The sequence below is a fragment of the Salpingoeca rosetta genome, assembly GCF_000188695.1.
Source record: "Salpingoeca rosetta unplaced genomic scaffold supercont1.15, whole genome shotgun sequence".
Taxonomy (NCBI): Eukaryota; class Choanoflagellata; order Craspedida; family Salpingoecidae; genus Salpingoeca; species Salpingoeca rosetta.
In genome coordinates, this window is record NW_004754919.1 from 376,316 (window position 1) to 399,196 (window position 22,881).

The window sequence follows — 22,881 nt, forward strand, 5'->3', positions numbered from 1 at the left end:
ACACACACACACACACACACACACACACACACACACACACACACTCCTCAGCTTGTGCCAAGCAACTCCCACTGCTCGTTCCTTGTTCTGGACCACGTTGTTGGCAGCATCTCCAGCGTGCTGGCGTCGCGGTACATGTTTGCTGATCTGCTGTTCAGCCTCGCCGCCACCAACGTCGTCGGCGTGACCTTTGCAGACCAGGCATTCCTCTCCTCGCTCGGCTCTGAGCGCCGCTGCGCGCTGGTTGTGCACGTGGGCGAAACGTACACACAGGTGGTGCCTGTTGTCCGCAGCAGCGAGGGGGCTGCGAGTCTACCAGAGCCGCTGCTGTACGCGGCAGAGACAAGCACGCGCGCTGGCGGATATGTAACGACGGTGCTGGAGGATGAGCTGCGGTACCAGGCGCAGGTGTTTGAGGAATGCACAGAGGAGCCATTTGACAGCTACAAGACACGCGTGATTGTGGACGACATCAAGCAGCAGTGCTGTTTTGTCTCTGTCGACTACCAGGGCGACCTGCAGTCGTGCGGCCAGAGCGCAGCGCTGGAGGAGACGTACACCCTCCCCAACGGCAGCACGCTTGCCCTGGGCGCTGAGCGGTTCCGATGCTATGAACCGCTGTTCCAAAGCGACGACGCCGCTGCGCTCCCGGCCATTGTCAAGCGTTGCCTTGATCGCGCACCAGCACAGTTTCAGGAGGAGCTGGCAGCCAACATTGTCAGCTACAAGACACGCGTGATTGTGGACGACATCAAGCAGCAGTGCTGTTTTGTCTCTGTCGACTACCAGGGCGACCTGCAGTCGTGCGGCCAGAGCGCAGCGCTGGAGGAGACGTACACCCTCCCCAACGGCAGCACGCTTGCCCTGGGCGCTGAGCGGTTCCGATGCTATGAACCGCTGTTCCAAAGCGACGACGCCGCTGCGCTCCCGGCCATTGTCAAGCGTTGCCTTGATCGCGCACCAGCACAGTTTCAGGAGGAGCTGGCAGCCAACATTGTCCTGAGCGGCGGCACGACACACGCGCAGAACTTTAAGCGGCGCCTGTTCATGGAGCTGCAGTGCCTCGGTAAATACTACTGCTGCTGCTGCTGCTGTTTTTGTTTTTGTTGCTGTTGTTGTTGTCGTTGTTTGTTGTTGTCGTTGTTTGTTGTTGTTGTTGTTGTTGTTGTTGTTGTTGTTGTTGTTGTTGTTGTTGTTGTTGTTGTTGTTGTTGTTGTTGTTGTTGTTGTTGTTGTTGTTGGTGCTGCTGCTGCTGCTGCTGGTGGTGGTTGTTTGATTGTTTGATCGTGTGTGTGTGTTGGTTGTTGGTTGGATGTTACACCGCCTTTCGCTCACACGCTGCCCGTTCGCTCTGTGCTCAACCTTCTCCCTTCCCCTAACAACACGCGCACACACGCACACATTCCGCCACACTCCTCTCAATCCTGGAGCAGGCGTTGCGTCGCATGTTGATATTGTTCGCACGGAGGACCACCAGCTCCTGCCGTGGTTTGGTGGCGGCATCGTCGCTTCTCAGGTCGACACGATGAGCCAACACCTCATCTCCCGCAACGACTTTGAGCAGGCGCTTAACGACGACCACCGAGGTGGGATGGCACGGCTGCTGCTGCTTCCCAAGCGCTCCCCGCACACATCCCCACGACTGCGGCGTCGCGTGTCCTCCTCTGTGTTTTCGTCGCTGCTCGAACAGCCCGCGCTCTTTAACATGGACCTCGTCAACATCAACGGCAGAGGTGTGTCTGTGTGTGTGTGTGTGTCTGTCTGTGTCTGTGTCTATGTCTGTCTGTCTGTCTGTCTGTCTGTCTGTCTGTCTGTCTGTCTGTCTGTGCGTCTGTTGGTTTGCCTCTGTCACGTTCTACGCACAATTATGCTGTGCGAGTGCGTGTATCTCTTCGGTGTCTCATTCGTGCCCCCCCCCCTTCGGTCTTCACCCTTCCCCCTTCACAGCCCACATCACGTCGTCGGAGCCCGTGAACCTGCGGCTGAAGACAACGCAGAGCGCGCTGGAGGAGGTGCGGCAGCAGCTGCAGCACTTACAGGCTGTGGAGGAGGACCTCATGCACGAGGTCCTCAACCTCTCCGCAGACACAGACCAGGGCCTGGCGCTGGCGCAGCCGACGGCGCGTGCTGACGATACCACTGGCGCTCGTATTGCAGCGGAGGCAGTGGGTGTTGATACATCACTGGATGGCGACAAGGGGAAGGAGAGACAGGAGCCGCAGGAAAAGCAGAAAGCGCATCCAGATATCGATGCAGAGGTCGCCCCAACAGCCTCGACAGTGGAAAAGCCACCGCCACCGTCGTCGCAGTTAACAGCAACAGCAACAGCACAAGCACAACCGCAGAGCGACAAGGGCGGTGTGGCGTTGTGGACGAACAGCGACGTGTGCAAGTGGCTGCAAGGAAATGGGCTGGGCTTGCTCGTGCCATTTACAAAGCGACACCAGCTCGATGGCAAGCAGCTGCTGTCACTCACACCGCAGCAGCTGGCGAACCTTGGCATGCGCGATGTGTCATTTGCATGTGTTGCTGTCCGCAAGATTGACAGGCTGCGCGAGAGCACAGTGAATTGAGTTTGCGTGCAGGGAATGTTATCAGCACCACCGCCCCCCTTCAGTTTTTTGTCTTGTCTGGGAGCGTATGAGTGCTTGTTGCTAACAACGCGCGTTTGTTATCTTGTGTTGCACTAGTTTGTTGCTCGCCAGTTACAGCGCTACAGTAAAGAACACACACCATGCAAGTGCACAACAAACAAAGAGCGGGAAAGCAAATGACATCATTAGCAGCACATGCAGACACACGCACATGCACCGTGTCGCCACGCCCCATCTTCGCAGTTCCTCACTGAGAGGGCCGCTGCTGCTGCTGCTGCTGTTGCTGCTGCTGTTGTTGTTGCTGCTGCTGTTGTTGTTGCTGTTGTTGGTACTGCTGGAGCATTTGGACCTGCGCAGGGGTGAGTGAGGGCGGTATAGACGCCACACTGACGCCACCAGGCATGCTTGACGACGGAACAAAATGCTGCTGCTGTTGTTGCTGCTGCTGTTGAAACAGCTGCTGCTGGTACAGCATGGGTTGCAGCATGCCCTGGGCACTGGCCTGCATCAGCTGACTCGGCTGCAGCCCAAGCTGCGGGCTGAATATGGGCGGAGCAATGCCGCTGCCAGGGATGGTCGTTTGCGGCAACCGCCCACCAGAGGTGCTGACGCCAGTCGTGGAGGACGCGGGAAGAACGCTCCCCATCCCATATGGTATGTACATGCCAGGCATCATTTGTGGCTGGTGCTGCTGGTGCTGGTGCTGTTGTTGTTGTTGCTTCAAGAACTCCGCTTGCTGTGCAAGCTGTGCCTCGTGTAGCTGCTGCAACAGTTGCTGTTGCTGGTGCTGCAGTTGTTGTTGCTGCAGTTGTTGTTGCTGCTGCTGCTTCTCGTCCGCTTGTTGCTGCTGCTGCTGCTGATGCAGGTGAAGCAGCTGCTGCTGATGCAGGAGCTGTGCAACCTGTGGGTTCACAGCCATCAGCTGCGACAGCTGCGCAGCCGAAATGGGCAGGCCACCACTGCCTTGCATCATGGCTGCGGGATAAGGGGCAGGGCTTCCATCAGGCATGATCGAGGGTGGTGGTAGGCCGACAAACCCAAACGATGACGGCGATGGTGATGCAACACTCGTTGCACGCTGCTGCTGTTGCTGCTGAGTTTGCGGCTGCTGCTGCGGTTGCTGCGGCGATGTTGCTTGTGGGGCCTGGGCCGGCTGCTGTTGCTGCTGCTGGACGGGTGAGGGCGATTCCTTGGTCTTCTTCGATCGCTTGCTCGTCTTGGGCTTGCGCCGCTTGGTGCCGCCACCAGCAGTAGCGCCGGGCACGGGCGTGCTGTTGCGTGATGATGACGGCGACGCGTGTGCCGATGCCTGCGATGACGCGCGCCCACTGGTCCGCCCCCGGCCACGACGGCGAACAGGGGCAGGGCTCTCACGCTCCTTCGACGCCTGCTGCTGCTTTTGAGGGGTGGCCTTGGCTGGTTCGGCGCTGGCTGCAGGGGCAGCTGTTGGCGTTTGTTGCTGTAGAGGCTGCTGTGATCTGTCGGGTTTTGTCGCAGATGTTCGAGTGGCTTCTGCCTTTCGCTGGGCGCGTGGCTGTGCCTGCTTGTCACGGCCTGCTTCTGTGCCCTTTTCCTTCGCCACGACCACTTCACCCTGGCGGCCTTGCTGTTCGCTGGCAGAGCGCTCCGTGTCTGGCACCACCGCCGCCGCCGCTGCTGCTGCCACGCGTGTTGCGGCCGGTGCTTGCGCTTGGTTTGGCGGTGCAAGCGGCACCTCCTCCAACACGTGCTCTGGCGTCTCGAGCCCCTGCATGCCTGTTGGCACGGGTCGTGGCGAGGACGTGGCCGAGACAACCTGACTCGCCAGGGCCGATGCACCAGGCGTGACGGTCGCTGTCGCTATCGCTGGCGGCGGCCCTGCTGCTCCCAATGGTGGTGGTGGTCGTGGTACCACTGATGATGACAGTGCTTCCGCGAGATGGGGCTTGAGCTTGGTCCGCACGCTCGATGCAAGCTGGTTTGGAGCCAAAAGACAATGAAACGCGTAAGTGTATGTGTGTGAGTGTGTGAGTGTGTGAGTGTGTGTGTGAGTGCTTGCAAGAACTGGAAAGAGGAACACAACATACAAACGCTATGAACGCCTTGCACGTGTGCACAATTGGTCGTCATATGCATACGTGCCCTATTGCAAGCGGAGGGGCTTCGTGGACGCATGCGATCATCACACATATCCACAAGCACAAGCACACGCACACACACACACATACACACACACACACAAAACCATGTGCCCTCGTGTATGCGCATGAATACGTGCAGAGGCACGAGCACCTTCTTGTGGTTCTTGGATGCTGGGGCCATGGCAGTGGTGAGATTCCGCAGCTCCAGTGCACACGCCAACATGCTCTGCTTCTCTGCGGGCGGCGCCGTCGGCAGCGTCGCAACAAACGCGTCCAAGGCCTGATGGTGGGGAAGGGAATGGGAGAGGTGGTAAGACGGTCTCCAGGCGAGTGCGTCGGGCAAATAGGTCACAGTTCATAGCACATACACGCACAGAGAAAGGAAGAGAGAGAAAGAGAGAGACTGAGTGCGTGTGTGTGTGTGTGCGTGGGGACGGAAAGAATGTTATGACACGAGCGGCACCTGTGTGGCAGCGTTCATGTCGCGTTCTCGGATGGAGAGAGCAAAGGCGGCCGAGGTGACGGGCGAGAGGAGACCAGCGGCAGCGGCCTAGACGTTGACGGTGTCATGACATGGGCATTGGTGAGCAATTGGCCATTGGTGGTGTGTTCGGGTCAGCCATGATGGCACGCTGGAATGAAGTCTGGGTTCAGTCAACGTACATGCACACACATATGCACAAACACGCATGCAGATGCATGAACATAGAAGGACGGAGACACGCACGTGCTGCGGGTTGAAGAGAGCGGTGCTGGCTTGCATGAGCGGGAAGAAGCGTGTGCGGTGATCGAGAACAGACGCAGCGCGACCCAACGCACCGGCCCCCTGTTGTCATGAAGCGGAGACGCGACATGAGATCAGAATGAAAGCAATGCAGAGCCATCACATTGACGCAGTTACACACACACACAAACACATCCACACACATACACACACACTATACTATACCTGGGCTGTCTTGGTGAGGGACACTGTAGCCCTGTCCACGACATCACAGAACGCTGCGGTGTTGAGAGGTGGGACTGGCGGGGTCGATGATGATACAGCCGCTGGTGTGTTGGCGGGGCGCTCCCGTGTCAACAGCTCGCAAAAGTACAAGCGCCCTTCAGCCCTGCCGTACGTGCACACATGTTGCGTGTGTGTGTGTGTGTGTGTGTGTGTGTGTGTGTGTGTGTGTGTGTGTGTGTGTGTGTGTGTGTGTGTGTGTGTGTGTGTGTGTGTGTATGTAAGTCGAAGCAGATTGACTTCACCGCAAAACGCCAATGACAGCTTCACATGCGTGCGCTCACGACCACCCCCTTCACTGCCACGTACTTGAAACTGCAGAGGGCGCACGGCGGCGTGGACGGGCGCACATCGCTGCTGCTCTCGTCATCACCGCCGTTGACCGCTGCTGCTGACAAATGCAACGACGACGACGACGACGACGACGACGACGACGACGACGATGCTGATGATATGGATAATGATGATCGTTCCAGGTAGACGGCGTGGTTCGCGTACACGTCCGTAACCAGCGCAGACGCCTGGCAGGCACACGGTTGTTGGGTGGGCGTGTGTGTGTGTGTGTGTGTGTGTGTGTGTGTGTGTGTGTGTGTGTGTGTGTGTGTGTGTGTGTGTGTGTGTGTGTGTGTGTGTGTGTGTGTGTGTGTGTGTGTGTGTGTGTGTGAAGGATGCATGAAGACGTAATGGCGAGGGTACGAGCAGTTGTGCGAGGAACTATCGAGGCATGTCACTCACGCCAGCCATGATCTACAGCCCAGAGAACACACACGCACACACTCACTCACACAACACACATGCAGTAGACACATGCACACACAGACACAGAGATACACACACGCGCGCGCACCGTTTCGCTGCTGGGGTGCATGGGAGTGCATGGCAGGACGCGGAGACAGGGCAGCACTGCCGACGGTTTGAATTTGGCGGCAGATGCCGACAGAACAAGATGGAGCGTTGGACACAAGTCGTCTTCATCGTCGCCGGCCATGGAATTGCTCTCATCATCGGCGTCAGTGGCAACGGACGCATGCACCGCCACCGTTGCTGCTGGTGACTCGATGTGTGTTTGCACTTTTGCTCGCTTAGCGGGCTGCTCGTCATCATCGCCAGCATCATCACCATCAGCTTCACCTGCACGCGTTGTCGTTGCTGCTGTTGCTGCTGTTGCTGTTGCTGTTGCTGCTGTTCCCTTTTGCCTGCTCTGTTCACCCGGCATCTCATCCTCTGTCTCCTCCGCCTTCACCCGAACTCCACTGCTCACATGCGTCTTGTCCTGCGATCTGCCTGTGATCACATTTGCATCATCGCCACGTCCATAACCACCGTGACCACTGCAGCCATCGTTATCAGTGCTTCCGTTGCGCTGCATGTCAGCAGCAACGCCGTTGCTCTTGGCGCGCGCGTGCTGGAAGAACGGCCGGTGCAGGAGAGAACTGTTGCCACCAGCACACAGCAGCCGCGCAATGGGCTCTGGTCGTGATGATGATGGCGATGATGACGATGATGGTGGTGGTTTCGATGGGGAGATGACCAGCTCACGGAGGTTGAGGTGGTATTGCACCTGGATGAGGGCGGATATGCAGCACCAGCGCAAGTTATGCGTGCGTGGGTGAGTGGGGATGAAGTGTGCACGCAAGCAAAGAACAACAGGCGTACAGACATGTCAACACACGGCCATGCACGTGTACGCATGTGCACGAACACATACGAACACATACGACGCACCATTGCGTGACACCATGGCATGGTGCTGGCTGCATCCACATGCAGCTGGCAGTAGGAGTACGCGTCGTGCATCTGTGCAAACCACAAAGGGGTCATGGGAGGAGGGAGGGAAGATGAGAAGACGTGTGAGAGATGGGGTGTGAAGTGGTGGTTATTGGTGATGGTGGTGGCGTTCGTGGTCGTTGTCGTGGCGCTTGTGGTCGTGATGACTAGAAGAAGGAACCAAAGGGTAAAGTAAAATGTGCCTTGCAGACACAAAACTCGTCAATCCAGAACAATCAATCAACCACGGGACCTCGTGGTGGATGCGCCGAGGAAGCGGTGACAACTCGGGATGGCCTGGGCAGCGACCAGCCGTTGATGGTGCATGGTGGGGCAAGGCACGAGGCGCATGATGTGAAAGCCGATCACAGAATGTCAAGGAGGAGGAGATTGATGAAAGAACACAAACAAGTGTGCGAGTGTGTATGACATGTCGCAACTATCAAGATGATCGACTCTCACCGGCATAGACAACGGCGACAACAATGTCGAAGAAGATGGCTTTGGCCCTGTGAGCAAACAAAGTTGAGCGAGGAGGAGGAAGAGATAAAAGGGGTCAGGTGCACCATGTTAGCACCCACGGTACGTCATTCACACGCACACACGCACCCACTGTACGTCATTCACACGCACACACGCACACACGCACACTGTATGTCATTCACACGCACACACGCACACACGCACACTGTACGTCATTCACAAGCACACACGCACACGTGTACACACGCACACACGCACGGCCGTACTTGAGGTGGCATGTGCGAACGACGCTGCCGACGTTGTTGGTAATGCGGCTGATGGATGATGGCGACTGGGTGCTGGGAATGAGATACACAACGCGGCAGTGATGCCTTTGCTGTTCATCGCGTGCTGCTGTGACTGATGTCGACGTCACATTGGACACAATGCGGGATAACGCGGACTGCAAAGGGCAATGGCGTGTGCATATGTGAGCGACTTATGTCACAGCGCACATGGATGAGGATGTAAACACGTGAAATCAACAACCATCGAGGGGTAGAGGGTGGATTGCGGATGGTGCTCAAGTGCCAAAGACGAACAGGAGGGGGGAGGGCTTTCTTTGTGCCCAATGGCAAAGCAGAGGTTCTATCATACCTTGAGAAACTGCTCGTGGTTGTGCCTGTGTGGGGTTGAGGGCGTGGGAGGCGACACTTTGCGCAGGTGGTCCTTGAGCGCGGCGTGTGAACTGCCCTCCAAACCACCCAATGCCTGGTTCAAGGAGCCGCACAGGATGGCAGCGGGCTTTGTGCACAGCCATTGGAAAGGGGTGAGTATGCCTTTGAGGGATCGGGGTCTGGCCATCCGAAACAAATACGCACACAAAACAACATTACGCAGACCCGCGCCACACATGCACACACACACACACACACACACACACGCACGCACACACACACACACACACACACACACACACACAAGAGTGCCCACCCACACACACACACACACATAAACAAGAGTGCCCACTCACACACACACACACACAAACAAGAGTGCCCACTCACACACACACACACACTCTCTCTCTCTCAGTCGGTCACTCATTCACACACTCGCACATATTCACGCACAACAGTACGCATGTAGGAGCTCACCCTGGCAGGATGGTCAAGGTCGCTGGAGATGCGGGAGTACTCGAGCACAGTTTCGATGCAGTTGCTCCAAATGGACTGTTCCAGCTTCAAAGCATCGACATCGCTGCCCACATCTGTCGTGTTGTCGACGAAGAGCGGATGAGAAGACAACACAGTGAAGACAGCAACAAAACAAAAAAGCGATGCTAACTGGGCAGCGACCTGTGGTACGTTGTGAATGCCCTTGTTTGACCACGCGGACAACCCAAACTGGCGCACGGCATACCGATGGTGTGAGTCGATGCTGTGGCACAGCCGGCCGGACCGTGGTGCAGCAGGAAGACCTGGGCGCACAACAGCCAAGCAAGGTGTGACAAGGACAAGAAATGAAGCGGTGAGTCGGCCATAGACATGACGGTGATCAGGCAGTGCTCTTGAGAGAAATCGAGCATGCTGTGGACACACACACACGCGCGCACACACACACACAGGCACACAGGCACACACACACACACACACACACACACACACACACACACACACACACACACACACACACACACACACACACACACACACACACACACACACACACACTCTCACTGCCCACAGACAAAAAGACTCACTGTTCTTGTTGGTGGGTGCATCGTTGGTTCGTAGCGGTTGTAGAAAAATATAGGACAACTTTTCCATTATTCGACGAACGTTCAACGCCAATGCACACACCCCACAAATCAGCACACACACACACACACACACACGACCATGGTGGACTACAGCAAGTGGGATAAGCTGGAGGTGAGCAGTGATGAGGAAGAGGAAGAAGGCACAACAACACGGACGCAACCCTCCGTGTACCGTGTTGGGCCTTCTGGGTCCGTGACCATCCCCGGCAGGAACGTCACCGTCCACTCGTCGTCTTCGTCTTCTTCTTCAGCGCCGTCATCAACGTCAGGCGGCCGCGCCATGTCAGGGACTGGAGCCACTGGGCAGAAGGCCATCGCCGCACCCAAGACTCTCACCAGCAACGGCGGGGCTATGAGCACATCACAAGCTGGCAGCAGCAGCGGAACTGGCGGCGAGGTGAAGAGCTTGGGCGAACGGCGGGATGTGGTGGTGGACGTGACGCTGGACACGCTGACCCGAAACGGCGCAGAAACGCCGGCCTACTTCTGGTCCCAAACGAGCAACACGGTGCGCATCTCGTTTGTCCTGGAGAACAAGAGCACCCGCGCCAAGGACGTGACGGTGCATGTGGACTCGGACACGGGCGAGTTTGACGCCAGCGCTGATGGATGGGCGTACAAAGGCACACTGTTTGGGCCCATTGCACCCTTGGATGAGCCAGAGGACCTCGATTGGAGCCTCGCCACCGTCAAGCTGCAGCGCAGCAAAGAGGGGCAACAGCAGCAGAAACCACAGGAGCAGCAGAACAAGCAGTCGTCAGCATGGGAGGGCGAGGGGCTGCGCCTGTTGCAGGTGGACCTGGTGAAGAAGGACCTGAGCGGCATTGTCATGTGGTGGAAGAGCGCGTTCAAGGGGGACCCGGAGATTGACACGACTGCCATCGCAGACCGATCGAAACAGCAGGAGGCTGCGTCAGCCACTTTTGCAGACAACTTCAAGAAGGCGCAGGAGATGTTCCTGCAACGCATCCGCAGCGGCGAGGCGCGCCCGCCACCGCTCGACATTGGCAGCTTCACCATGGACACAGACCACGACGACGCAGACGATGATGCAGACGATGCAGGCGATGGGGATGAGGAATGAGAGGGGCGATGTGTGTGTGTGTGTGTCTGTGTGTCTGTGTGTCTGTGAGCATGTGTGTCTGTGTGTCTGTGTGTCTGTGTGCGCGTGTGTGTGAGCGAGAGCGCTCTTGCTCGGTCGGTTGTTGTCGCTCGCTCTTCATATTGGACTACATTTTAAGATGTCGCATTATCGCATTAGAAAGTTTGTTGAAATTTTACAATGACTTTCGCGCCTGGGAAAACAACACCTGCATTTTTGTTGCTGCTTGTTTGTTGTTGCTCTCCGCCACAAGACAACAAACGATGCGCGCACCAGGAGGCGTGTGCGCCGCCACCGTTGTGGCTGGCTTCTTCTTGCTGTTGACATGCGTCAGCGCTGGTGGGTACTGGAGATGTGACACAAGTGGTGTATGAGTGTATGCGTTTGTGTGTGAGTGTGTGAGTGCTGCAAATGTTGGCGTTTGATCTGCGTGAGACTGCGTACTTTTGTTGCTGTTGTTGTGTTTGTTTGTTTGTTTGTGGTGCACTCAAAACGTGGCGTGATGTGACGTGTGCATACGGCGTGGTGGTCAGCGTTTTGGGCCATGGTGGTCAAGTTGTTGGAACGCTGATCAAATGTCACTCCGACCTCCATCATTGCTGTCCTCGCTGCCTATGCATCATGCCCGTATTCTCACGCCGCATGTTGCACGTGTCCCCTCTTCCCCCTTCTCCCGCCAACACAACTGTCCACGCCCACTTGTCCTGCGGACAGCGCCCGTGCCCGAGCCGCGGCTCATCGTGACGCCCGTGTCCAAGATCATCGACGAGGGCGAGGACGTGACGCTGTCCTTCTCCCTGACGGAGCCGATCATCTGCCGCTCCGTCTTTGACGACTGCCGCGTGCTCCTGCTCATCACCAACGCCCGCCCGGACGAGATTGCCCTGTCCGCGTGTTACCTGCAGTGGCACGCCGACGAGTGGGACGTCACCAAGCAGATCACCGTCTCTGGTGTGGAGGATTTCGTCGACGATGGCGAGAAGACGTTCACCCTCATCACGGAGCCCCTGCAGTCCAACTCCGAGTATTACGCCAACTTTGACGCCGACGACATTGTCATCAAGACGCAGTCGTACCAGCCTGCCCAGTGCTCGTCCACCACAGACCCAAACCAGATCAGCTGGGATGGCCGCCGCAGCACCTTCACCAGCAGCGGTGTGTGTATGTGTGTGTGTGTGACTGTATTTGTGTGTGTCTGTCTCTGTGTGTTGATGGAATACGAACATCTTCGCGCTTTTGCCACTTTACATACACATCTCACGCACTCACAAACATGCAATCACGCACTCACGCCCACGCACTCACACACTCACTCATGCACACACACTCATACACACACACACACACACACACACACTCTCTCTCTCTCTCTCTCTCTCTCTCTCTCTCTCTCTCTCTCTCTCTCTCTCTCTCTCTCTCTCTCTCTCTCACCTCATCCAGGCACGTACCTCCTCTGGGGAGCGCCCATGCGCGACTGGGAGGTGCAGACACGCGTCACCAACGGCCGCAACTGCGCCGTTGGCGTGCGCGAGGGCTGCGACCTGGTTGTGCTCGACCAGTGCTCTGGCAACGGCCTCGTCATGTACAGCGACTTCAACAACCCGCCGTCGCAGCGCCTCTCCGTGCGCCAGGAGTCCGGCACCAACAACTACATCATCTCCTCCGCCCGCTCCGCTGCACAAGTGCGCGTGGTTGTGCGCGTGCGTGTTGTGTTCCAGGGCATGACGTCGTGCGGTTGGTCTGGCTGCCGCCGCGCCCCGCGCTTCTCCTCCACGCGCTGGCTTGATGTCTACGGCACCGCTCCAGGGTTTGACTTTGGGTACGTTGACCGCGCCAACGCCGCCAACACGGAGCCCCGCACCCGCGGGCTGTGCGGCTCGTACGACAACGACCGCAGCAACGACCCCATCAACGGCAACGGCCTCGTCATCCCGTCTTCTCGCGACTTCTTCCGCACGCGCAAGGCCGGCGCCTGCACGCCATACAGCCGCCCAGAGCCCGATGTGGCGTTTTGCGAGGCGCCGCCACGCCCCGTGCAGCGGCCCGTCCTGCGCTCCCCAGACATTGAGGACCTGACAGAACTTCTGAAGACTCTTGACATTGGCGACGACGACCCGCGCGCCGCATACGAGTTTGACCCGCAGGAGGTCGGCTCCATCTTCCTCGGTGACGAGCAGGTTGCGCGGTACGAGAACCTGTGCGAGAGCGCCATCACGGGGTCGCTTGCGGCGGACGTGTGCGCAGAGGTTGGCGTGGATATCCAGCAGTACATTGACAACTGCATCGAGGACCTGGTCACGCAGCAGGACGAGGACCTCATTCTCGGTGCCATCGACTCCATGAAGGTATGCGCTGCTGCCTGGGTTCGTGTCGCTGTCTGACTGTGAGGGTGGGGTTGTGCGTGGGGTTGTTGTTTGTTTGGTTGTGTGTGTGTGTGTTGGTTGGTTGGTTTGTTTGTTTGTTTTTTTGTTGTTTTTTTTTTTTCTTCTTTTTTATTGTTTTTCGGCTGCTTGGTTTGCTTGTTTGCACCACGATCATCATCATCCTCATCATCATCATCATCATCATCATCATCATCATCATCATCATCATCATCATCATCATCATGATAACCACCACACCTGCCCCCCTCCCCACCCCTATACCATGGCACCGCACCGCAGGAGGACTGCGAGTTCCTTGCGTCGACAAACATCACGCTCTTTGACCAGGACGAGGCCGGCAACCTCGTGCCCGGACAGCTGCAGCGCGCAGTGGTGGAGCGCCTGTGCCCCGGCGACTGCAGCTTCAACGGCGTCTGCAACAACGGCACGTGCATCTGCAACGACGGCTGGAGTGGCGCCGACTGCAGCACCAACATCACCGTCGTGCCCGCCAACAACGGCCTGTTCCCCTTCAGCTGCGACATCAACACGGCCTGCCCCACCGTCATCACCGTGTCGTCGGAGCAGCTGCTGCCCGGGCCCGGCCTCAACTGCCTCGTGGACGGCGAGGAGACCCCCGGCCGCTTCATCGCCTCCGCCCAGATGCAGTGCGCCATCCCGCGCGTGAACATCACCGGCGCGCAGGAGCGCGTGCTGCCCGTGCGTATCTCGCGTGAGAGCGGCGAGTACAGCACTGCCCGCCCCTTCATCTTCTATGACGGCCGCTGCAAGCAGTGCACCCGCGACGGTGAGTGCACCATCAAGCCCAACGCCTGCGTCATCGACAACCAGTGCGTGCTTGAAGGCCAGGCGCCCGCCGACAACCCCTGCATGCGCTGCCAGCCACAGGTGTCCCAGACCGCATACACCCCCGCCTTTGAGGACGCCCAGTGCGCGCCCGAGATCCGCGGCCTCGACAGCTACATCACCGTCTCCGAGGGCACGCAGCGCGGCGAGGAGGTGGCTGCCTTCACCGTCGGCAATACCTTTGCCGAGGAGGAGTACGACGTTGTGCTGAGCAGTGACGGCGAGAACGACGGCGCCAGCGACGTGTTCAGCGTGCTGGACCGCGGCAACGGTGCGTTTGCGCTCATCTTGTTTGACAACGTCGACTATGAGGCCACCCCCAGCTACGCGCTCACGGTCGCCGCCACGGGCCGCTCGTCGGGCCTCGTGCACGAGGTGCGCGTGTCTGTCGACGTGCTCAACGTCAACGAGAACCCGGCCATGGATCAGGACGCGTACACGGCTGCGCTGCCGGAGAACGCGGCCCCGCAGTTCCTCTTCCGCGTGTCGGCAACCGACCCGGACAGCGTGCTGGTGCGCGATGCCGTGGACGCGCGTTACAGCGAGGTGTCGTTCAGCCTCACGGGCTTCCGCTTCGCCAGCGACGCCGCCCTGTTTGCGGTCAACCCGACCACGGGCGAGGTGTCCACAACCGGGCCGCTCAACCACGAGGACCGCGGCGAGTACGTGTTTGAGGTCGTGGCCACGGACGGCGCCGGTGCGCGCGCCACCGCCACCGCCACTGTCACCGTGACCAACGTCAACGAGCAGCCCACGTTTGTGCGGCTGTCGCAGATCTTCGTGCACGAGGACGCCGCCCTGGGCACCACGGTGGGCACGCTCAGCACCGTCGACCCCGACCGGGACAACACGTTCACATACGCGCTGCTCAACGGCACAGACCTGTTTGCCATCCAGGGCGACGCGCTCGTGACGGCGGTCGAGTTTGACTTTTCTGGCGACAACAAGGACGTGCCCCTGCTCATCCGCTCCGCGGACCAGGGCGGGCTCGTTGTGGAGGAGGTGATTACGGTGCGCATCGTGAACCAGAACGACGCGCCGACGGCCATTGCGCTGGTGCAGGTGGAGCACGGCAAGGACGCCAGCGAGCTCACCACGCCGCTCACCGCCATCCCCGAGGACACGCCGTCCGACTCTGTTGTTGGCCTGTTCAAGGTGACGGACCCAGACGCATCAGACCTGCACATCCTCACGCTCACAGACGACGCAGACGGCACGTTTGCCGTGTCCGGGCCCGCGCTCATCCTGGTCAAGCCGCTTGACTTTGAGAGCACGCCCACGCACACCATCCGCGTGATTGCAACCGACACGGGCTTCCCGCCGCTGACGTCGCCAGAGCAGGCGTTCACCATCACGGTGGAGGACCGGCCGGATGCGCCCCGCGAGATTGCGCTCGTGCCGTCCACCACCATCACGGAGAACACGCCTGCAGGCACGGTGATTGGCGTGGTGCGCGCGCGCGACGACGACCCGAGCCAGCCCATGACCATTGAGGTGTCGCAGGAGTGCCCGTTTGAGCTGTCTGGTGGCGTGGACTGCGCCAACAGCGAGCAGGGCCACACCATCTGCACGGCGCAGGTGACGCTGACGCGGCAGATTGACCTCGAGGGCCCCGCGTACAAGTGCGTCGTGACAGCGACCACCACCGCCGACGACGGCCTGTTTGGCCGCGAGACGATTGTTGTGCCTGTTGAGAACGTGAACGAGCCGCCCACCTCCGTTGCGCTGTCGCCCGCCACCATTGTTGAGGGCGCACCGGCGGGCACGTTTGTTGGCTTCCTCTCCGCCACAGACGTGGACGAGGGTGACGTTGAGTTTGAGTTTGCGCTCGCCGACAGCACGGCCGCCAACGCGCGGTTTGCGATCAAGCGCCAGCTTGATGGCGGCGTTGAGCGCGCAGCCGTTGTCGTTGCAGGCGACCTTGACCACGAGACACGCCCCACGGAGACCATCATGGTGACGGTGACAGACAACGGCGGTGCGTCGGCCACGCTTCCTGTGGAGATTGCCGTCACGGACCGCCCCATGCACATTGCCATCAACACGACAGTGATTGACGAGGTTGTGCGCCCGAGCGAGGCAGTTGGACAGGAGGTGGCACACGTCACCCTCGTCAACTTTGATCGCGACGACCTCACGGTTGTGTTCACCGTGTCCGCCCCAACGGAGGACACCGGGCTTGCTCGCCGCAGCGCCGATGATGTTGCGTTTGATGTGCTGCCATCTGGACAGCCCAACACGGCTCGCCTGGTCATCCGTGACGGCTCACTCCTCGACTACGAATCCCTGCCCAACCACGTGTATGCGTTCACTGTCAGGGCGTCGTTTGTCGCCGCTGGCGGCAGCAGCGGCAGCGGTGTTGCAGTGCCGGCGCCTGTGTCGTCCACGATTGAGGTTGAGGTGCGCAACGTTGAGGAGCCGCCCGTGTTCAACACGCCAGAGGTGACCGCGCCTGTTGGTGTCGCCCCCAACGCAGACTCGGGCACGCCCGTGGTTGTCCTGTCGGCCTACGACCCGGAGAACGCAGGGGACGTCACGTATGCGATTGAGTCTGGCAACGACGATGGCATCTTCATCATCGGCTCCACCACGGGCGAGGTGACGGTGATTCGCACGCCAGAGACCACCGGTGCGCAGCTTGACCAGATGTTTGAGCTCGTCATTGTGGTCACGGACAGCACGGGCGCCCACTCGTCGCGCTTTGTGCTGCCCATTGTGCTTGACACGTCCCTGGCCACGACATCCGCCACGAGCACCAGCACCACGACCAGCACGGCCGACACCACTGTTGATCCCAGCATTGTCGTCGACCCGACTGCGCCTGGCGGCGAGGATCTGGAGAGCAAGGGCAGCAGCAACTCCGCGGCGTCCAGCACCATCCCCGTTGTCATTGGCGTGTGTGCGGGCCTGCTGCTGGTTGTCGCGGTTGCGCTGCTGCTGTTTGTGCGCGGGCGGCGCAAGGAGCTCCACCCGTCCTTCGCGAGCACACCCAGCACCATGGACAACCCGCTGTACCACGGCCACCACATGCACCACGCGCCCGTGTCCGGGTTTGTGGACGGCTTCAGCTCGCAGCTGTATCCCTGGTACCGCGCTGAGATGTCGCGGGCGGACTGCGAGATGGAGCTGCTGAACCGTGCCGCCGTGGGCGAGTTTATCATTCGCGACTACCCGACGTCCCCCGGCTGGTACATGCTGCACGTGCGCACGGGCACTGCCGAGGTGGCTGAGGTGAAGATCAGGCCCCAGGGCCAGGAGGGCAAGTTTGTGCTGGTTGGCGACAACAGCGGGGCTGCGTTTGCGTCGCTGCCGGAGCTTGTGCAGCACTACGCGGCCACCACGAGCCCCGTGCTTGGTGTTGCGCTCGTGGCGGCCAGTGGCGCCCGCCAGCCGGTCGTCCACCAATACGACGACGTTCCTGCTGTCATGCGCAGGGGGTGCGTACGCTGTTACAGAGGCGGGAGGGGAGCGTTGTGCTTGTGTGTGGGGGGGGGGGGGTTGTACGTGTACGTGTGTGTGTGGGGGGGGTGCTTGTACGTATGTGCATGAGGAGCTTGTGCGTACGTACGTGTTGCAAGCACGCCTCCATGTGTGAACAGCTGACCCACGTGCTCACCTTGTGCTGTTGATCTGCAACGACCACGACCACGCCCATGACAGCCAAGCGCTGGAGGAGGACCCCAATGCCCCTCATCTGCCGCTCAAGAGCCACCAGGCCGATATGATCGCGCAGGTACACGCGTGCAGCATGCAATTGAACGCCATGGAACATATCCCTTGCTGTGTGTGCGTGTGGGTGTGGGTGGGTGGGTGTTTGATGTAGACAAGCGTGCTTGTGGGTGAATTTGTGTTGCCCTTTGGACTGTGAGTGCGAGTGCCGGTGCATTTGCAACCGCGTGTGCGACCCTGCTCCACCATCGAAAGCTTTACACACCACTGATTCTGTCGTCTGAATCCCTCTGCTCGCTCGCTTGTTCCTTCGCGTCGTCCTTTCTGCCCATCTGCAGGTTGCCAGTGGAGACGACTTCTACGGCAACACGCACGCCGCTCGCGACCTGCTTGGCTCCAGCGCCATCTGAGGCACACCAAGCCACCGCTGATCCTGCTTTCCTCTGTCGTTGTTTGATATGCTCGTTTTTCCTCTTGCTGCTCTGTCTTCACGGCTCTGATTGCCGTGCGATAGTGTGGTGGTTGAGATGGTGGTGTTGTTTCCCTGTTTGTTTTCTCTTTGCCTTTCGTTTTGCTGCCTTGTATTGCTGACATTGTGTTGTTGACTTGTTGCTGACTTTGCGTTGCTGACTTGCTCTTTTCCCTTCTTTCCCCCTCCTTATCCCCTTCGCCCTCCTCTGTTCGTCTTCTGTGCTGTGAATGTGATGTGATGATGTGACTTGCTTTGCCTGCTTGCTTGCTTGCCTTGCCTTGCTGGCCCTGCTTGCCCCAATACATCCATCCAACGCAGCCATGAAGTTGACAACGACACACGAAACAGCAGTGCATGCTTGTGGTGATGACTCACTGGGGACGTTTTGCGAAAGATTTACAAAGCAATTCGTGTACACAACTGAAAACAAAAAAAAAAGCAAACACAAACAGAACCAACCAACCCCGCAAGCAAGCAACAAGAGCAAGAAGCAAGCAGCGAGAATCTCCAGCGTGTCCATCATTGCCACGACCACCGACCAACCGACCACCGGCTCGCTCGTCGCAACGGAAGAAGTGGAGCAGCCACAGACGCAGAAGACAATTTCAACAAGAGCACACTCATTCAAAGAAGACCACCACCGAAGATGGGGAAATTCGACCGCGAAATAAGTGCGTAACGCCACGCTCATGGGTTGTGGTTTCGTGGAGGGTGGTGTCGTGTCGTCGATTGCCTGACCCACGTACAACGACCATGACGCGGCGGTGTCGCAAACGCCGCCGCATGCCCGCGTGCACCACACACACACACACACACACACACACACACACACACACACACACACACACACACACACACACACACACACACACACACACACACACACATCACCAATTGAATATATTGTCACCTCTTTCTGCTTGGCTATCGCAGTGGAGGCCACCTCTGAGCGCAAGGTGACGGAGGACTGGCAGGCGTTTATGAACCTGGCCGACAAGATGCAGCGCGCAACGTTTGAGGAATGCCGCGACGCATCGCGCATGATGATGCGCAGGCTGAAGGAGCGCAACCCGCTTGCAGTGTCGTACTCCATCACGTTGCTGCATGCGCTTGTGGAGAACGGAGGCCCAGAGTTTCGCAAGGCCGTCCTCTGCCGTGACAACTTTGCCACCATTCGCCAGGTGCTCAAGTCGCAGCTGCCAGAAAAGGTGAAGCAAAACATGCGCACCAACCTACTTGAATGGCAGAAGGACTTTGGCAGCCAGGCCCAATTTCGCATCGTCAACGACTGGGTACGACGTTGCCACTCGTTTATGTGGACAAGGAAACTTGTCTGCGTGTGTGTGTGTGTGTGTGTGTGTATGTGAGTTTGTGCGTGTGTGTGTGTGTGTGTGTGTGCGTGTGTGCGTGTGTGTCTGTGTGTGTGTGTGTGTGTGTGTATGTGTGTGTGTGTCTGCCTCCCTGTGTCTGCCTCCCTGTTTCTATCTCTGTCTTGATCTCTGCCTCTGTCTCTGTCTCTCTGTCGGTGTTTGCTGAGTGGACGAAACAGGCAATGCGCATGTTACTACATCACATCATGGCTCATGACAACAACATCACACACACACACACACCCTCTCAAACCCAAACAGGTGCAGGACCTGCGCCGGGAAGGACTGGTGTCCAGCAGTGCTGGTACTGGCGCCACAACCGCGTTCAGCAGCGTCCCGGCCACTGCCGCCGCAACCACCACCGCTTCGTCAAACTTTCTCTCCCCAAACACATCCGCGGGAACTGGCGCACGCACGCGCGAGGCTGAAATGCAATACGTACGAGTGTGTGCATGTGTGTGTGTGCGTGCGTGCATGTGTGTCTGTCTGTCTGTATGTATGTATGTATGTATGTATGTATGTATGTCTGTGCTACATCGGAGTCGAAGGCCGCGGTGTGACTCTCTTCAAGCAGCACCTTCAAGTTCACCAATTCACCCCATGCACGGATGCATGCCAACATGTAAACGTGCGTGCGTGTGTGTGTGTGTGTGTGTGTGTGTGTGTGTGTGTGTGTGTGTGTGTGTGTGTGTGTGTGTGTGTGTGTGTGTGTGTTTAGGAGGCCGACCTTGCGCGCGCCATCAAGGAGTCACTCAACGCAGCATCAACGCCACAACAGCAGCAGCAGCAGCCATCCTACGCTCCCGCCCCAACTCAGCGCAAGCAGCGCACAGGCCAAGTGTGTGTGTGTGCGTGCGTGCGTGCGTGTGTGTGCATTTGCGCGTGGAGAGCTTGCATTCTTGGTCATGTGATTGCATGTGTTCATGTGTGTTCGTTCACCATTACCATCACCACCTCCACATCACATCCCACTGCGCTGCATATGTGCGTGTTTGGCAGCCGGTGAAGGTGCTGTATGACTTTGAAGGCTCAGAGGAAAATGAACTCTCCCTCAACGCAGGCGACATCATCACCGTCACCGACAAATCGTGAGTCACTCTATGCGTGTGCGTGTGTGTGTGTCTGTGTCTGTGTCTGTGTCTGTGTCTGTGTCTGTCTGTCTGCCTGTCTGCCTGTCTGCCTGTGCGTGCGTGCGTCTTTGAGCCGTTGTATTTTACACCGCACGCCATAAGGCTCCAATCAAGAACCATACCAGCGCGTCTCCTCACCACCCTCTCCCCACGCCCTCCCTTATCGCGCGAGCAGCGACCCCAACTGGTGGCAGGGTGTCTCGCGCACGGGCGACGAAGGGTTCTTTCCGTCGTCGTTTGTGTCCTTTGACCTCAACGCCGAGGTCGTGCCGGAGGTGAGGGCCGCACAGCCCGACGGCGCTGATGTGCAGAAGGAAGAGGACGAGCAGCAGCACGTTGACGAGGAGGAGGAGGAGGAGGATGTGGATGTGGTTGAAGAAGTGCGCCCAGCGAAGACGAAGGCGAAGGCGAAGTCGAAGCAGTCCCGCTCAAGCAAGAAGCATCAGGGCCAGGCAGCTGCCGCAGACACCACACAGCAGCAGGTGAGGGCGGCATGCATGTGCGCTGTGCGTGGCGCATGGAGTGATTGGCTGCGTGGCTTGCTGTCCCAGCTGTTTTGTTCTTATTCTTGTTGTTGGTGTTTGTGCGGGTGTTTGTTGTTCTCGTTCTTGTTGTTCTGGTTCTCATTCTTGCCGCTGGGGTGTTGGTGTTGCTTTTGTGCGTGTACACCATCCACTCACATCCACGCGCGCACGCCACACCGGCCGCGACAGACTGCTGCCACTAGTGCTGTTGACAGCGCCCTCTTTGACCGTTTCCTCGAACTCGTTGTCTCCACGCGTCCCGGGGACCACACGCACGACGCAGAGATGGACGACCTTGAGAAGCAATGCGACGCAGCAATGTACGCGCCCGTGGCAAACAGAGGCCTTGTCGTGGGTTTTGGTGCTTTTGGTGTCTGTCTGTCTGTGTGGTGTGTGTGTGTGTGTGTGTGTCTGTCTGTCTGGCTGTCTGGCTGTCTGTCTGTGTGGCCTTGTGCTCCCTTGACTAGCATGTGCCAACTCCCAACTAATCAAACTCACCGTGCTCATCCTCCGAACAATCCAATCCACTCTCAACCAACCTACACTGGCAGCACGGGCGTAACGGAGCGCGTGGACGACTACGACCGCCGCCTCGCCCGCGTCAACCAAGTCCTCGAGAAATACGCACTGGTGCGCAACTGAGAGCCGCCGCACTGCCTGTCGCTTGGACTGCCGTCGTTTTCTTTCCTTGCTGCCACTTTGTCGCACCAACTACTCTGTGCGCTCACACACACACACACACACGCACACACACACACACACACTCACTCACTCACACGTGTGCGTGTGGGTGTTGGCAGGTGAATGCGCTGTCGACGCGGCTGATGGCGCAGGATCCCGGGATGGCCCGCGTTACGCGCCCGCCACACCAGCTTGGCGTAGCCATGCACCCATCGCAAGCACACGCGCCACCACCGTCACTGCCACCACACGCGCAGCAGGGACGAGGCGGGTACCCCATGCAGCACCACACCGCGCTCGCACCACACCACCCGCAACAGCAGCAGCCGTACCAGCCCGGCATGCCGGCGCCGTCGCAGCAGGACGGATACGGTGCACCGCCCATGGGTCCACGGCCCCCGGTGCCGCCGCAGATGACCGCACACCAGCAGCAACACCACCAACACCACCAGCAACAGCAGCATCCTGGTCAAGCACAGCCACAGCAGCATCGGCCACCCCAGCCACCGTTTCAGGCACATCAGCCGGGCAAACAAGGGCCGCCCGCTTCCTTCCCGCCATCGTCCCAGCAGCAACCGCCACCGCAACTGCCACCCCAGCAGCAACAGCAGCAATATCCCTATCCTCCCCCCATGTCACAGCCACCCCCACCTCAGGGCGCGACACCCGCCTACCGTCCACCGCCGGGCCACTTTGCTCCTCCTCCTCATCAGCAGCAGCAGCAGCAAGGATGGATGCCTTCATCGGTGGCCTGAGATGGTGCGTGTCATCCCCTGTGCTTATGCTGCGGCATGACGCTGCACGTGACACGCTGTGTTACATAGACCCTGCCCTCAAACAAAACGGCCAATACACAAACAATAACAAAGCGCGCGTGGGGGGGGAGGAGGAGAGTGCGTGTGTTGAGAGAACACAGAGAGAGAGAGAGAGAA

The 22,881-nt window shown here is 58.8% G+C and overlaps 5 protein-coding genes across 5 annotated transcripts in view; 4 read left to right on the plus strand and 1 right to left on the minus strand.

The window, feature by feature from the left end:
• The window catches only part of PTSG_05879 (actin), a gene marked incomplete at both ends in the record, with an annotated part of 8,110 nt that extends 5,537 nt beyond the window's left edge, over window positions 1-2,573 (plus strand). Inside the window, 3 exons of the mRNA XM_004992715.1 lie at window positions 52-1,066; window positions 1,431-1,733; window positions 1,948-2,573. Coding sequence (XP_004992772.1) covers window positions 52-1,066; window positions 1,431-1,733; window positions 1,948-2,573 — 1,944 coding nt within the window. The remainder of the gene's footprint in view (window positions 1-51; window positions 1,067-1,430; window positions 1,734-1,947) is intronic.
• Window positions 2,574-2,644: 71 nt separating this feature from the next.
• On the minus strand, window positions 2,645-9,745 carry PTSG_05880 (uncharacterized protein). Its single transcript, XM_004992716.1, has 15 exons — window positions 9,712-9,745; window positions 9,372-9,429; window positions 9,107-9,219; window positions 8,607-8,753; window positions 8,237-8,412; window positions 7,950-7,996; window positions 7,741-7,784; window positions 7,446-7,517; window positions 6,568-7,281; window positions 6,030-6,241; window positions 5,664-5,826; window positions 5,442-5,540; window positions 5,178-5,264; window positions 4,866-4,994; window positions 2,645-4,548 (listed from the first exon to the last, which is right to left on the minus strand). The coding sequence occupies exons 1-15, from the start codon at window positions 9,730-9,732 to the stop codon at window positions 2,842-2,844; spliced, it is 3,789 nt and encodes a 1,262-aa protein (XP_004992773.1). The 5' UTR covers window positions 9,733-9,745; the 3' UTR covers window positions 2,645-2,841.
• A 105-nt stretch (window positions 9,746-9,850) lies between these two features.
• Window positions 9,851-10,855, plus strand: PTSG_05881 (uncharacterized protein; the record flags this gene model as incomplete). The annotated part of the gene is made up of 1 exon (XM_004992717.1): window positions 9,851-10,855. The coding sequence occupies one exon, from the start codon at window positions 9,851-9,853 to the stop codon at window positions 10,853-10,855; it is 1,005 nt and encodes a 334-aa protein (XP_004992774.1).
• Window positions 10,856-11,086: 231 nt separating this feature from the next.
• Window positions 11,087-18,561, plus strand: PTSG_05882 (uncharacterized protein). Its single transcript, XM_004992718.1, has 6 exons — window positions 11,087-11,212; window positions 11,588-12,028; window positions 12,314-13,218; window positions 13,537-17,540; window positions 17,764-17,836; window positions 18,111-18,561. The coding sequence occupies exons 1-6, from the start codon at window positions 11,137-11,139 to the stop codon at window positions 18,180-18,182; spliced, it is 5,571 nt and encodes a 1,856-aa protein (XP_004992775.1). The 5' UTR covers window positions 11,087-11,136; the 3' UTR covers window positions 18,183-18,561.
• Window positions 18,562-18,653: 92 nt separating this feature from the next.
• PTSG_05883 (uncharacterized protein) lies at window positions 18,654-22,818 on the plus strand. The gene is made up of 9 exons (XM_004992719.1): window positions 18,654-18,915; window positions 19,178-19,536; window positions 19,876-20,052; window positions 20,333-20,452; window positions 20,614-20,702; window positions 20,920-21,226; window positions 21,458-21,588; window positions 21,820-21,898; window positions 22,069-22,818. The coding sequence occupies exons 1-9, from the start codon at window positions 18,891-18,893 to the stop codon at window positions 22,702-22,704; spliced, it is 1,923 nt and encodes a 640-aa protein (XP_004992776.1). The 5' UTR covers window positions 18,654-18,890; the 3' UTR covers window positions 22,705-22,818.
• Window positions 22,819-22,881: the final 63 nt, after the last annotated feature.